The 14556-nt window shown below is 38.5% G+C and overlaps 1 protein-coding gene and 1 non-coding gene across 2 annotated transcripts in view; both read right to left on the minus strand.

Annotated features, from left to right (window-relative positions):
- Positions 1 to 10902: 10902 nt before the first annotated feature.
- Positions 10903 to 14556, minus strand: part of KCNE1 (potassium voltage-gated channel subfamily E regulatory subunit 1) — a 30562-nt gene continuing 26908 nt past the window's right edge. The window contains exon 2 of the mRNA XM_069074805.1: positions 10903 to 12863. Coding sequence (XP_068930906.1) covers positions 12439 to 12822 — 384 coding nt within the window. The 5' untranslated portion in view covers positions 12823 to 12863 and the 3' untranslated portion in view covers positions 10903 to 12438. The remainder of the gene's footprint in view (positions 12864 to 14556) is intronic.
- LOC138151533 (U6 spliceosomal RNA) lies at positions 11353 to 11459 on the minus strand. The gene has a single exon (XR_011165853.1). It is a non-coding gene; the product is annotated as a U6 spliceosomal RNA (small nuclear RNA).

A 14556-nucleotide genomic window follows, 5' to 3' on the forward strand; every position in this document is an offset into this window, starting at 1 on the left:
GTTGAAACCAAACAACTACACCAAGTCTCCTTACTCCAAGTTATTTACTATTCTGTCTCAAGATGCCTGCAGGTAGTCAATCATCACAGCACTATGGCTACTGCTCCGATATAACACATTCTCACTGAGTTCTCACTGTCTTCTGTCAAAATCTAGGTCAGAGTCTGAGTGCAGCTGAAATTCTGCCTTCAGCTTAACACTAGTCTAACCTCCCCTCCTCCCTCAGAGCAGAGAGAATAGAATGTTGCCTCTCTGGGACTACCAGTCCTAGGATTGACCATGGGAACACTGGGGGAGACTCTTCATATTAACGAGAGAGAAGACAAATTTTTGCCTCCAGCTCAACCTGTGGATGCAGGTGGCCAACAGTCAGAGCTATGAGAGTAAGAATGATGTTTCTGTAATCTTTCAAATGAACTCAGTTCTACCCCAGACATATTTAATGAGTTTAAAGTATATAGCCCCTAAGAGGGATAAAATTATTGCATTTAATATGATAACAAGACATTTGGGCAAGATGATCTTAAAGGATGTTTCTAGCCTTAACTAGTTCACCAGTTTCTTGAGGGTTTAATTCCTAGGTAACTTTGTATATGAATTTCCCTCCTCATGGGTTCTCAGATACTGAGCTAGCCTTTCCTTTTAATCACACAAATGAGTTTCAGCTGTTCACTCCAGGATTGGCATTGGAAATATCCTTCACTGGATGGCCCCTAGATGGCAGTCATTGCCTGCATATTTCTCAGTTACTTGCTTCAGTACCCAAAACAGGTAAAGTACAATACTGTATTTTTTAAAAAGTTGTGAGCCCCACCACACAGAAAGGCATTTCTACATATGCAGCAAAACACAAAAAGAGAATTGTATATGACACTATTAACCTTTACTTCATACTACTTGCTTAAAATATTATATATATAAAAATTATATACTTAAAAAATTTTTTTAAGTCTACTAGGCTTTTTTATTTAAAATTTTGATTTCCAAATTCTATCCCTGCATCCCTCCCTGAGATGGTAAGCAATAAAATATATCTTATACATGTGCAATCATGTAAAATATTTCCATATTAGTCATTTTGTACAAGGAAACTCAAATGAAAGAAAGTGAAAATAGCATTCTTCAGTTTGTAAACAATCAATATTCTTTTTCTGTAGATGTATATAATGCTTCATCAGTTTTCAGACAAAGAAATCAAAGCTATCTATAGTCATATAAAAATGCTCTAAATCACTATTGATAAGAGAAATGCAAATTAAAACAACTCTGAGGTACCACCTCATATCTATCAGAGTGATTAATATGACAAAAAAGGAAAATGTTGGATGCTGAAAAACGGGGACAGTAATGCACTGTCGGTGGAGTTGTGAACTGATCCAACCATTCTGGAAAGCAATTTGGAACTATGTCCAAAGGGTTATAAAACTGTGCATACCCTTTGATCCAGCAATACCACTTCTAAGGCTATATCCCAAAGACATCCAAAAAGAGGGGAAAGGATATATATGTGTGTGTGTATACATACATATGTACATGTACATGGAAAGACTTACATGAACTGAGGCATAGTGTAGTGAACAGAATCAGGAGAATAGTGTACCCAGTAATAGCAAAACTGTTTGATGAAGAATTGTGAATGACTAAGCTATTCTCAGCAATGCAAAGATTTAAGACAATCCTAAAGGACTAATGGTGAATTAAACACTTTTAAAAGTATCCTGTAGTTTGGGCTTCCTTCTAAATTCCTTTTGTGCTCTTATATGCATTAGAAAAACAAAATCCAATGGTCCTCTCTCTTTCTCTCTGTCCTGGGTTGGTTTTTTTTTTTTTTGGTGGTTTTATTGGCATTATTTTATACACACACACACACACACACACACACACACATATACTATATGCTATATATATTGTATACTATATATACTATATGCTATATATATATAATATTTCTATCCATTTCCTCCTGTGCCAATTTTACTCCCACCTCACCCCCCCCCATTTAAAAACTAGAGAAGGGGAAGTGGAATATACTTGTAATAAATAAACATAATCAAGCAAATAAATTCATGAGTGGCCATGTCCAAAAATGTATGTCACTTTCTGAATCTTGATTCAATAATTTATCAGGAGGTGACTTCATCCTTATTCCTCTGGAGAAGTAGTTGATTATTGAATTAGTCAGAGTTTGTAAATCTTTTGAAGTTACTTTTCTTTATAATGTTGTCTTTTTATCAACTGTTCTGCTGGTTCCTTTCACTTCACTCTGTATCAGGTCATACTACCCAGGATTCTCTGAAATTGTCTCTCATCATTTTTTTTTTAAGCAATCAGGGTTAAGTAACTTGCTCAAGGTTACACAGCCAGTTATTTCTGGGTGTGGTGCTGAGTGTCTGAGCCCGGATTTGATCCAGGTCATCACGACACTGGAGCCGGTGCTCTTACTCGCTGAGCCACCTGGCTGCCCCTTCATCATTTCTTACAGTATAATAATTTTCCACTACATTCCCATACCAAAGTTTGTTGAGCCATTCCTCAATTGTCTCAAACACCTCCTTAGATTCTAAGGGCTTTTTTGCTTTTCATTTCTCCCCCCTGTTAAGTACCCCCTTCAGGATCATGAAGTTTGTTCTGCTTGAAGCTATTACCTCCAAGGATGCCCTTTTAACATACCTCTCCCAGCCCTGCTTGTTTTCCCATTAAGCTTAGTGTGTTTCTAGGTCCAATTCTGTATATGTGTTCAACCTTCCTTTGCCCATTTCAGATGAGTGAGGTTTATCGATGCCTGTTTTGCCCTCCCATTCCTCCTCCAACCCCCATGCCTTCTTCTGTGTTTGTATACTGTTTTCACTTATGCAAGGAAAACTACTCTTTCTTTCTTTGATTGGGGGAGTGGGGGATGTCTAGAGCTACAATATTATTATTATTTAATACTAGTCATGATTTTCTTTGATTTATTCAACTCTTCAGTTTTAGTTCCTGAATTGGGGTTTTGTGCTAGGGCTAGGCTTGAACCTCTGCTTTGCTTTTGGATAGAGTAGTCAGCTCAGTTTGGTCTTACCCTGGGTTTCCTGGATTCCAATGCTGAGTTCCATTTCCTGATCTTAGAGCCATTTCAATCATTCAGTCTTAGAAACCTGAATCTCTGTGGTGTCTCAGGAGAGACTGCTACAGATCTCACAGCGCCTGGGTTCCTGGTCTCTCTAATCTGAAAGCTGCCATAGTGCTCTGGTTGCTACCTTTCCCCAGGGCTTCCAAAGTCCCAGCTTTCTGACCTTCCCAGGGTTTTCTCAGAAAACCCTTTGCTCCTGCTTCCTCTGTACACACAGTCTTGAAGGCTATACATCTCTGTTTTCCTGCTGGTTGTGCTGAGAGTCTGGGTTTTGTTTGCATTGGTGGGTTTTTCCGTTTCCTGTTGACTGTAGACTTCTGATGATTTGTGCAGTTATGGAGTAGAAGAAATAATTTATTATATTTTCTCATTGGATTTCTTAATCATTATTTAGTCTGGTTTGAATTCCAGGTTTTTACTGAAGTAGATATATGGGAGATCTGGATGGTCTCTCTCCATTTAGGCAACCATATTGGCCAGAAGTCTCTTCTACTATTTTTTTCTTCCAAGGATCATGTCCTATTTGCTTAGTACTTGGCAGGTCATAATCATCTGACTGAACACTGCAATTGCTAGGTTTAGTATGTTTTTTTTCCCCGACCTCTTTTGCAGTTAGATGTAGTTTAATTAACCCATAAGCCTGCTCACTTGTCCGATATTACTTGCTAGTGTTATAGAAATAGGACAGGATTAAAATCAGAAGACCTAGCTTTGAATCCCAGCTCTGCTACTGAATGACGTTGTATTCTCTAAGGTCTTCATGCTCCAAATGTTATAATGTGTGCTCAAAGAATTAGGGAATATTAGAGCTAAATGAAGCCTAGAGTTATCTAGTTCAATCCCCCCATTTAAAGGCAAGAAAAACATGTATTTTTCTCATTCCTCATCACCTACCCTTTATTAGCCAAGATTAATTTGATTTAGTTATTTGATATCACATTGAAACCTATAGAGAAAACATTAATGCATATTTGAGATAAATACTCTCACAGTTCAAGGACAATGGAGAAATACATGGAGCATGTAAGTAGGCCACAGGTTATTACCAGTGGAGATTTGCATTTGCCAAGTCTCATGCTGCAAAATCTTGATGCCTTTCCTAGCAGGATTAATGGCCTAGACCACAGTACCTCTCAGCAGGCCCACCCAAGAGGCAAGTGCATTATCTGCATGTGGAATATCTGCTGACTGTGCCTGATCCTTCTTGGGATGATGATGATAGTGATATAACTAACATTTATATATTGTTTTAAGGTTTCCAGAGCACTCTATATGTGTTGTCTCATTTGGTCCTCAGAACAACCACGTGTGGAGCTGGTGCTCTGTCTGCATTCGGTCCATTTGCTGTGGACACAAGTTACTTACTTGGCAGCCAAGTACACAGTGAATAGAGTGCCAGGCCTGGAGTCAGGAAGACCTGAGGTCAGATCTGGCCTCAGCCATCCATTAGCTGGGTGACCTGGGCAAGTCATTCAGCCTCTGTTTATCTCAGTTTCCTCATCTATAAAATGGGGACAATAATAGCATCTGCCTCACAGGGTTGTTGTGAGGATTAAATGAAATTATTATAAGTGCTTAGAATGGTGATGGGCATAGAATAAGCACTCTATAAATCTTAGCTATAATAATAACAAACAATTATTATTATTATTGTTATAATTTTTATTCCCAGACTCTCAATCTGAATTTCCCACTGCCAAGTATTCTGAGAGTGAATGCCCACCTCAATGCCATCCTTCATTATTATGCAACTTGAACACTGAAGCTTCCATCAAAACACATTTCTCATACTACACCTAGCAAACAACTACCCTCTGCTTCTATAATCCTTGAAACTCAGAGATGATATCTGCTAAGGGGAAACCCTATTTACCCACTATCTTTCCCTATACTATCATCCCCATCAAGGTGATTTCCACCCTTCCTCTGTCTTTTCCTTCCAAAGTGCCAGCTTTGTCCCTAGAGATATCACACTAACCTCTATCTTAGATCTCTTCTCATATTTTTTCCAACTTCTTGTCATCTGCATCACTGACCATCCTCTCCTGTTACTCTTTCTCTCATACCTCTTACATACACACTGACCCATAAGAAAGTATTGGTATGTTTCTTGCTCTCCATTGCTACTTCTAGAACCTACCTTTGCCACTATTACTTAGTAATCATTACTCTTTGAAATGTTTTATATTCATCCATCCATCCATCCATCCGTCCATCCAGGTTCCTATTGCTATATTCTTACTGACCTCAAGGTCATTCTCCCTTCTTTCTTAAGGAGTTCAGCAGCTGACTCATGGTGTTTCTATTTATTCCATACCCTTCATACTTGTGGGATTCAAAATACATGTTTATGTGTGTAGGCTAGGCCTGAATCAGGCTGATCTGGTTCATCAGGTTCAGAATTGTAATGAAGAAGGCACTTATAGACCATCCAGCAGTTAACAAAAGGAAGTTTACTTAGCCATGGCACGGAAAGAATACTCAGCAAGGATACAACAGTTATTCATTTGAATGAAACTTCCTTGTCTGTGTCAGTCATGATGACACACTCATCAAACCTGAAGGAGTAGCAACTAAATCCTAACTGGCTGACTTTTTGTTCTTCATCCAGCAGGAAGCTATTTTATGGCTAAGAGTTTGCCTTCAAGGTCAATTAAGTCTCATTCATGGGAAAAACACAGCTTAGCCCATGTGAGGTAGATGTTCTTATGATACCTTGCATTTTTTTTTAACACCATGACCTCTTAGTTCATCAATATCCTCAAACACTATGATCTACACCTTCTTCTTTGCCACACATGGGGATTTGCATTTGATCTTGGATCTAATCATTAGATCTTAGATCTTGCCATTATCCACGACTATGCTACCATTAGCGACTTTGGACATTTCCCTCTGATCATAATTTCCTATCCTTCCATTTTTCCCTCTGCCTCACTCCTCCTAAGTCTGTTTTTTTTTAATTTCTCATCACAATCTTCAGTCCTTCTAACCCTCTATTTCTCCAAGTCTTGCTCTGACCTCAATTTCTTCTCTTTATTCTTAATTCTTGACTCTATAATTTACAAGTTCAACTGTCCATTTTTCTCCACTCTCTTTCTTCACTGATTAAAGAGGTGTAGCAACAAATTTAAGTCACCTAATTTCAACAAGACCTCCAATAATTAATGGCAAAGCTTTTATTCTTCTTTGATTAGCTATCTTGGTTCTATCAGCAGCAATCCAAAATCTTCCCCTCTCTTCTCAAGCCCCTCTACCCACCTATTTCTCTTTCCTCCTATTTTATTGAGAAAATTAGTTCATCTGTCATGAATGCCATCATCATCTCCATTTCACAGTGCAAAACCCTTCTGCATTGTAATTCTCTTTTTCCTCTCTACTGCAATTTCTGAGGAAAGGAAGTGGTGGTAGGCCTTCTTTTGGCCAATCGCTCTACTTGTGACTTCGATCCCATCTCTTATAGCCTTCTTGAGCTTGTCCATTGAACATTCACTCATTTTCACTGTCTCCCCATCTACAGACTCCTTCCACACTACTTGAAAACAGGCATATATCTAATCTATCCTTAGAGAACATTCACTTGATCTTGCCATCTGCTCAAGGTATTATCCTCTGTCTCCTGCCTTTTACTGCCAAACTCCTACTACTATTGCCTCCGTTTCCGAGTTGTTTGCCATCTGGCTTCGGATTCTAACACTTGACTGAAACTGCTCTCTTCAAGGTAACCAATGACCTCCAAATTGCTAAATCTGATGGTCTTTTTTCTGTCCTCATTCTCTTTGTCCTCTCTGTGGCTTTTGATTCTGTTGACCACATCTTCCTACTGGACACAGTCTCTTCCTGATTCTGTTCTCTCCTTTCCTCATCTGTAAAATGAGGGAAATGGACTAGATTGCCCCAGGTCCCTTCCAGCTCGGTGACCTTATTATCTTCCTACTTGTTAGACTGTATACAGCAAAAAGAACATAGTTAACAAACTAATGTAGCCATAATACACAAATAATCCTAATAGAAGATAAATAAGCATGAAAATAATAAAACAGAGGTATACTAAATGAGCATATGGGATGTTTCTGTGCCCTAAAAATCTGTATAGTTGAAATAGGTGATGTCTCTGGCTTCATCCTCTTCCATCATTTGAACTAGTTGGGTATATTCGATATCACCTTCTTCACTTGAAATGTCCATTTCTGAGTCATCTGGGTCAGACAGTCTTTGCAGGACTATTGGACAGCCTCTTTCACTTAGAGTCTAATGAGACACATATCCAGCAATCTCTACTTGTGTGGTTGAAGTTCATTGGTTTTACCAGGTCCCCACCAATCTCTGGGGCTATTTTTGTTTGTTTGTTTTTTGAGGGGGGAAGGCAAGGCAATTGGGGTTAAGTGACTTGCCCAAGGTCACACAGCTAGTAAGTGTGTCAATTGTCTGAGGCTGGATTTAAACTCAGATCCTCCTGACTTCAGGCTGGTTCTCTATTCACTGTGCCACCTAGCTGCCTCTTCTGGGGTTATCTGGTAAAGAAGCATGTTGCCCAGTCTCTTCACAATGTGAGATAGAATATCTTTTCATCAGTATGCTAAAATGTGTTTCCCATGAGCACCAAGATTTCTCTGTCATCCTGTGAAGGTCTTGATAAAGAATTCAGATATTCCCTTTCCTCCTTCAAAAAAATAAAAGAATTCAGATAACACACCATCATATATTTTTTTCAGCGCTTCTATGGGCTGAAGTTGTAGCTAAGTGCTGCTTATCTCTTAGGTAAGACAGGTACTAGCTGTTAGTGTCCATAGGCTCTCCATCTTTAGAGACCCTAAAACGTAAGTCAATTGACATGCAATTTTGCCCACAAACAGCAAAGAGTGTGCAAAGTCAGGGGTATAAACTGCCTGAACAGAGGGCAGAGGAACCTAGCAAGAATTTGAAGTTCACACTAGAGTGAATAATTCTTGAGAAATTCAAAGAGAAACTATAGTAAGTGACTCCTACCCACAAAAAGTTATCTAAAAGCCTGAGGGCAATAGGAAAAAGGAATGCCAGCAAAGCCAGTACAAGCACAGAGAAGTCTCCAATGGCCAGATCCATCAAGGTGCTTGTCTAGCCTGAAAGGCACTGTGTCCAGTCAGGTAGTCAAAAACCATTTATTAAACACCTACTATATGCCAGTTATTTTACCAAGCACTGGGGATGCAAATGAGAAGAAGAAAGGCAGTCCCTATCCTCAAGGAGCTTACAGTCTTTTAGGGATGATAACACATAAAAAGAAGCTGAAAAGCAGAGCGTAGGTAAAAAGCAAGAGACGAAGTAAGTCCAATTCAAGGAGTGTAGTTGGTGGGTAATGAAGAGGCAGTAAGAATAGAAAGTGCCTCAAAGAGAAGTGCACCATAATTAGAAAGCCTTGGTGATGGAACCCTGGAAGTGACAGGAAGTGTCAGTTGCCAGTAGCAGCTACTAGAAGCATTTAGACCGGGACATCCCAGGTTCAAGAGATCTGAGGTTCCTAGCAACTTATCCTGAAACAACTGAGAGGACCTAGAAAATCCAGTGCTATGAACAGGAAACTCAGGGGCCTAATCCCAGGAGGTGGAGGTCGGCACAAAACCCAAGCCACCCAGGATATGATCACTCCACCCAAAACTGTAACATGGGGCAGATAGAGTCTAACCCTGACACAAAGCCCTAGTTAAGGAAATAAAACTTGAGTGATGAATAACTTAAAAAAATTACTGATCACTACTAAAAAATCATTGAGAGAGTGACTGTTAAAACTGCAGGCAGAGATTCAAAGGGAAAAAAATTACAGATTTTCCACAAGGACTTAAAAGAAATTAAGCAAGTGCTAGCAATAAATAAATAGATAGATGGATGGATGAATAGATAAATAAAGGCTCTTGAGAAAAGAAGTGGGGGTGGCTTCGGGACACAGTGAATAGAGTACTGGCCCTGGAGTCAGGAGACCTGAGTTCAAATCTGGTCTCAGACACTTAACACTTACTAGCCATGTGACTTTGGGCAAGTCATCTAACCCCAATTGCCCTGCCTTCCCCCCTCCAAAAAGCAACAAAAAAAAAAAAAAGAAAGAAAGAAAAGAAGTGGAAGGAGAATAAGTTGCTTATAAAAGAAAGTAGCAAGCCCAACCCAAGTAACAGACTGCTTGAAAACTGGAACAGACTAAACAAAAACCAATGACTCCATGAAGCAGAAAAAAACTACTTGAACAACAATAAAAAAAATTGAAAGAATAGAAGAAAATGTAAATATTTGCTATATAAAATAACCAATCTAGAAATAGCTTAAGACATAATTTATTACTTACTGGAATTCCTAAAGATCATGATTTACAAAACAAAGACACTACGAGAAATCCTTTGATGTAAACTTCCCAAACAGTAGTTACTTGCCAAAGTGAAGATAGAAAGAATCCATTGATCATTCCTGAAATAATCCCAAAAGGAAAAGTCTGAGGAATGTCATAGTCAAAATTCAGAACTCCCATATTAAAGAAAGAATACTACAAGCATACAAAAAAGAAACAGTTCAAATACCAAGTCTAGTTAGGAGCTCCTTAAGAGCAGAGACTGCTTTTTGCTTTTCTTCATATAGTAAGTGTCTGGCACAGTGTCTGCCATTTAATAAATGATTATTGACTAGGTGAGTTACTGTGCCTGAAAAATTAATTGCTTGATGGTAAAATCTCTGGTATTAAGTTTTTCTGAACTTATGACCTGTTAGACTGGTTTCTGAATGATAGAGATTCTGTGTGTCACTGGGCTCACACTTAAACAGGATTTCTAGTGTGGTAGAACCTGGTAGCACTTGTGCTCTGGTGGGATAACTTTTAAGAATTCACCATCACTTCCATACATTAGAGACTGTTTAGTGTTTATTGGTTCCAAAAACAAGTGTGGGAAATCACTATTTACAAGAAACAGTAATAAGTAAAATCACTCTTAAGTCACATTTTTCTTCTGAAGGAGAATCCCAGTGCCTAGATACTGCTTTTTATGTCTAAAGGCATTCAGGTTGACTTTCATCATCTTTTGAATTATGTATCATTCGACAGGACAGCAGTTCCAGTTTTTTCCCCCTGGGGTTTTAGTCTTCAAAAGAATCCTATGTTGCTGATAGCCCTGATGATTGTTGGAGAAGTGGGGTCACCTTTAAAGATCAACTTAATGGCTTCCCTTTTCATAATTTATATTTCTCTTTGGTCAGAGTCACGTTGGATAAAGGATTCTTCCAAATATGTGGTATGACAGCTCCTTCCAGCAGCAATCCCTCAACCCTTCCACCCTCAGAGGCATTCTTTTGAAGTAGGGGGTGGTATGGGTTGCAATGTTTCTTCAGATGATGTCTAGCATTATGGCATGCTATTTAAATAAGGACTGCCACCTCTGCCTCAGCCCTCCTCAGGTCGAGGTGGGAGAAATGCTATGTATTAAAATGGTGGAATAATAACTAACTCCCCACTATCATATCCACTGAATTAGAGAATTTTTTTCCTCTAGCACTCATCCCTTCCCTGTAGGAAGAGGTCCTCTGCTGGAATAGCTCATGTTTCCATACACTTTAATTTCTACAAAGTGCTTTATAGATGTTATCTTATTTACTTCTCATCATAACCCTGTGAAGTAGGTGCTATTGATAGTTCTGTTCTAGAGATAAAGAAACTGAAGCTCAGAGAATTTAAATGACTCACCCCGGGTCAAATGATTTATTTATGTTTTCTCCAGGACAGTAGTTTTTCGAACTTTTTGGTCTTAAGATCGATCCCTTAAAATTTTTAAAACCTGCTGATGATCCTAAAATCTTTTGTTTATGTGGGTTATAATTATTGGCATTTATATTATTAGAAATTAAACCCAATCAGTTTTTAAAACATTAATTAGTTAATTTAAAATAACATTCATAAACTTTTTACATGTCAACATAAATAACACATACTTATGAAAATATATTTTTCAAAATAAATATTTATTAAGAAGTGTCTTTGTTTTACATATTTGCAAATATTTTTTACATATAATTTTAATTTTCTCAATTACACATAAATATAATTTTTAACATTCTTTTTTTTTAAATGGAATTCTGTATTCTTTCCCTTCCTCCCTCCCCATTTCCCTCCTTAAGGAAAGCATGCAATTTGATATACATTATATATGTGCAGTCATGCAAAACATTACCATATTAGCCATGTTGCAAAAGAAAACAAATACCAAAAAAACAAAATAAAAAGAAAGTAAAAAAATATAGAGTGCTTCACAAATTTTCATGTCATCCTTGGGCAGGTGCCATGCCAATCTTCTCTGTCTCATTCCAATTTTGGTATGTGTGCTGAGAAAGGAAGCACTCTCTATATATCTTAATAGAAGACTTGATACTCATATTTGCTTTTGCATTCAATCCCTTGTAATTTGTTGTATTGGCTGGAGCATATGAATAAATCTGGCCTCACACAGATATATAGTTGAAAAAAGAAGGTGTATTTTAATAGACGAATATCATTTTCATATTATTATGAAAACAGTTTTAACCTCCTGAAAGGGTCTCAGGAACTCCCAGTGGTCCACAGATCATATTTTGAGAATAGTTGCTTTTGGGATTTGTTTTTGACTTGGGAGTGGGAGGCTGACATGAGAGTGTGGGAATGTTTTTGTGGCAAGTACCATGGTCCCAAAATTATTGGCAGAGATAGGTTACAACTTCAGTTACAATTTTGTAAGTTTGGAAACAAAAATACAAAATATTTTAATCTTGTTTCTACCCACTACCCCTCAAACACATAGATTATCAAAAAAAATACAAATTATTCACAGGGATAGGAATATGAGAATAAAAATGCTGAACATAATTTAGTTTGAAGTACCAACTTTCAGGTCCAATGGCCACCCAGAAATGAAAACTGATTCATTTTTTCCCATTCAATAGTTACTAGTCAATAAACATTTATTGAGTCTACTATATGCCAAACTTGTGTGTGTGTGTGGTGGGGATACAAATAAGAAAAAGAAAGTCTACCCTAAAGGGCCTTACAATATAATATGGGAAGACAATACACAAAAGGAAGCTAAAAAGGGTAGGGTATGGAGAGGGGGTCACCAGACAGTACCTGGTGCCAGGGCATGCTGTGGAATTGAAACTAAGCAGAGCAGCTTATAGGAAATGAAGACAGCTGGACAATTTTGAGCCCTCTATAATGAGAGATTTGGGGAGGATTTATAGCTCCACCCTCTAGGCCCCAATTAGAGAAGAAAAGCACCTGAAGGTGCTTAAATATTCAAGCTGGATCAATCTATCTGCTAATGAGATTTCAGGTAAAATCTCACCCTTCAGGACAAGGGCTTTTCTTCTGGAATGTATGTATTGGGCTGTTCAGCCACAAGCTGGTTTTCAATGATATAGCATCCATTGTAGCTTTCCAGAATCCTGGCTTGGAAATATGCTTTGTCCTTCTTGTGCCATATGTCTGACTCAATGTATACGTTGAATGGATCATGGGAGTGCTCCAGTTTTTTGGAGCGGATGTAGCTCAGCATGATGCCCAAGGTGAAGAAGCCAAAGAAACCAAGCACTATGAGGATATACAGGGCTTCCAGCTCAGCATCAGCACTGTGATCTACAGCACTCGAGGAACGGTTACCTCTTTGGACGTATTCTTCTAATGGTTTTGAAAGGAAGGGGTATGAGGTAGTACTGTTAGTCAGGGCAGTCATTGTTGTTCTCAGTGCCTGATAATTTTCTTCCCTAGTGATTTCTAAAAAAAAAAAAAAGTAAACAGATAAAACAAAACTAATTTTTATCCAAAGTATCATATGGATTTTTTTTTTTTGCTGTTAAAACTATGTAACAGAATGATATTTTAAATCTTATGTTTTTTCTTCTTCCTTCTCTGCCTCTGCATATCTCTGACAACCTTTTGTGGGCCTGGAGAAGATATGCAGTAAACTGTCTCATTATCTTCTCTACAAGTTTAACTTCACAAAACTACACAATCTGATTTGGAAGATCTCATTAGTCATCTAGTCCAACCCACATCTGGACCAGAATCCCATCTTACAACAGCCCTAGCAAGGGGTCTTCTGGTTTCTGCTTCAACAGGTGCCTCCTGAGGCACCCCACTCTTTTTTTAAACAGCTTAATTTTGAAGAGGTTTTTCCTGACATCAAGACTAAATCTATGTCTCAGAAGCTTCCATCCCTTGCTCCTTGTTTTGCTTACTTGGGTCAAGCAGAACAAGTCCAGTACTTATTTCATAAAGACCTCAAATACTTGTAAATAGGTCTCTTTACCTCCCCCCAATGCTGACGCTGGAGGGAGAATTGTTGGCCAACTTGATGTTCCTAGAGCTGCTTCTGCTCATCACCACCCCCTCCTATCAGGAGAAGGAATCTGTGACTCCCCTGAGATGTCATCATCTGTGCTCTGATTCATCATCATCACTCTACATTAGGAGACTTACTGTGAACTTCAAAGGTGTGGCATCACCTACCACACAGACCAGACTATGAGACTTTGAAATTTAATCTTTCTGGAGGAAGGAAAGGCTTAGGACTTCTGGCTTTTGTATTCTACAATATATTTTTTTGTCACTGTGTTTTGTTTGTTGATGATCTCTCCCCTTTCCCCCCTTAGTACTAACGATTCTAGAAGGGTTATCCCATAAAAGACTTGATATTTGGTCTTTCCAAAGGGAGGAAGAGAGGGCCAGACTTCACATTTTTGTTTTGTATGTTTTTTTTCTCCTTTCCCTCCCTTAAAGCTTAAGCTTAAAAAAGCCAAGGTCTCCTACTGAATCCAGGACCATCTCCAATTGTCCTGATCCATATCTGGCCACTGGACCCAGATGGCTTCAGAGGAGAAAGTGACGATGGTGACTTTGCACAGCCCTCCCCAACTTAAATCCAATTCACTTGCATGTCATGGCATCACCTTCCTGGTGTCCTGATCTTCTTTGACAAAGAGCAAAGGACAAACAACAACAACCCTTAGTAGTACCTGTAACAGAAATACTATCTATTAATTTAAATGGTGAAAGATCTTCTAGAAGATCCTTAGGATTTTGCCACCAAGGGATAGAATACAATAGTTGCAATGGTTTCTTGATACAGTTTCCCCAACTCTGGCACACCTTCCTCCTCCCCACTCCCATAACCCGATTGACTCCAGTTTCCCTGAGTCAGCTTTCTGGTCTAGAGGTAATAAAAGGTCCCAACCAGTACTGCTGGTCTTATCACACATGATCAGATTCACACTTTAGGAACATCAATTAGATAGCTGTGTTTATTGAAGTTACTGAAAATGTGAGTTGTCCTGGCCATGATTGTCTGTATCTATGTTTGATTGCCAGTATTACTTTAACTCTTCCTAAGGATGTGGGATGTATTTGTGAGTGTGTGAATGTGTGTGTATGTGTGTGATGTTTTGTACCTACTGTTTTCATTATACCA

The sequence above is a fragment of the Petaurus breviceps genome, unplaced genomic scaffold, assembly GCF_028583685.1.
Source record: "Petaurus breviceps papuanus isolate PSGF00001 unplaced genomic scaffold, PetGlider_PUasm1.0 90897, whole genome shotgun sequence".
Taxonomy (NCBI): Eukaryota; Metazoa; Chordata; class Mammalia; order Diprotodontia; family Petauridae; genus Petaurus; species Petaurus breviceps.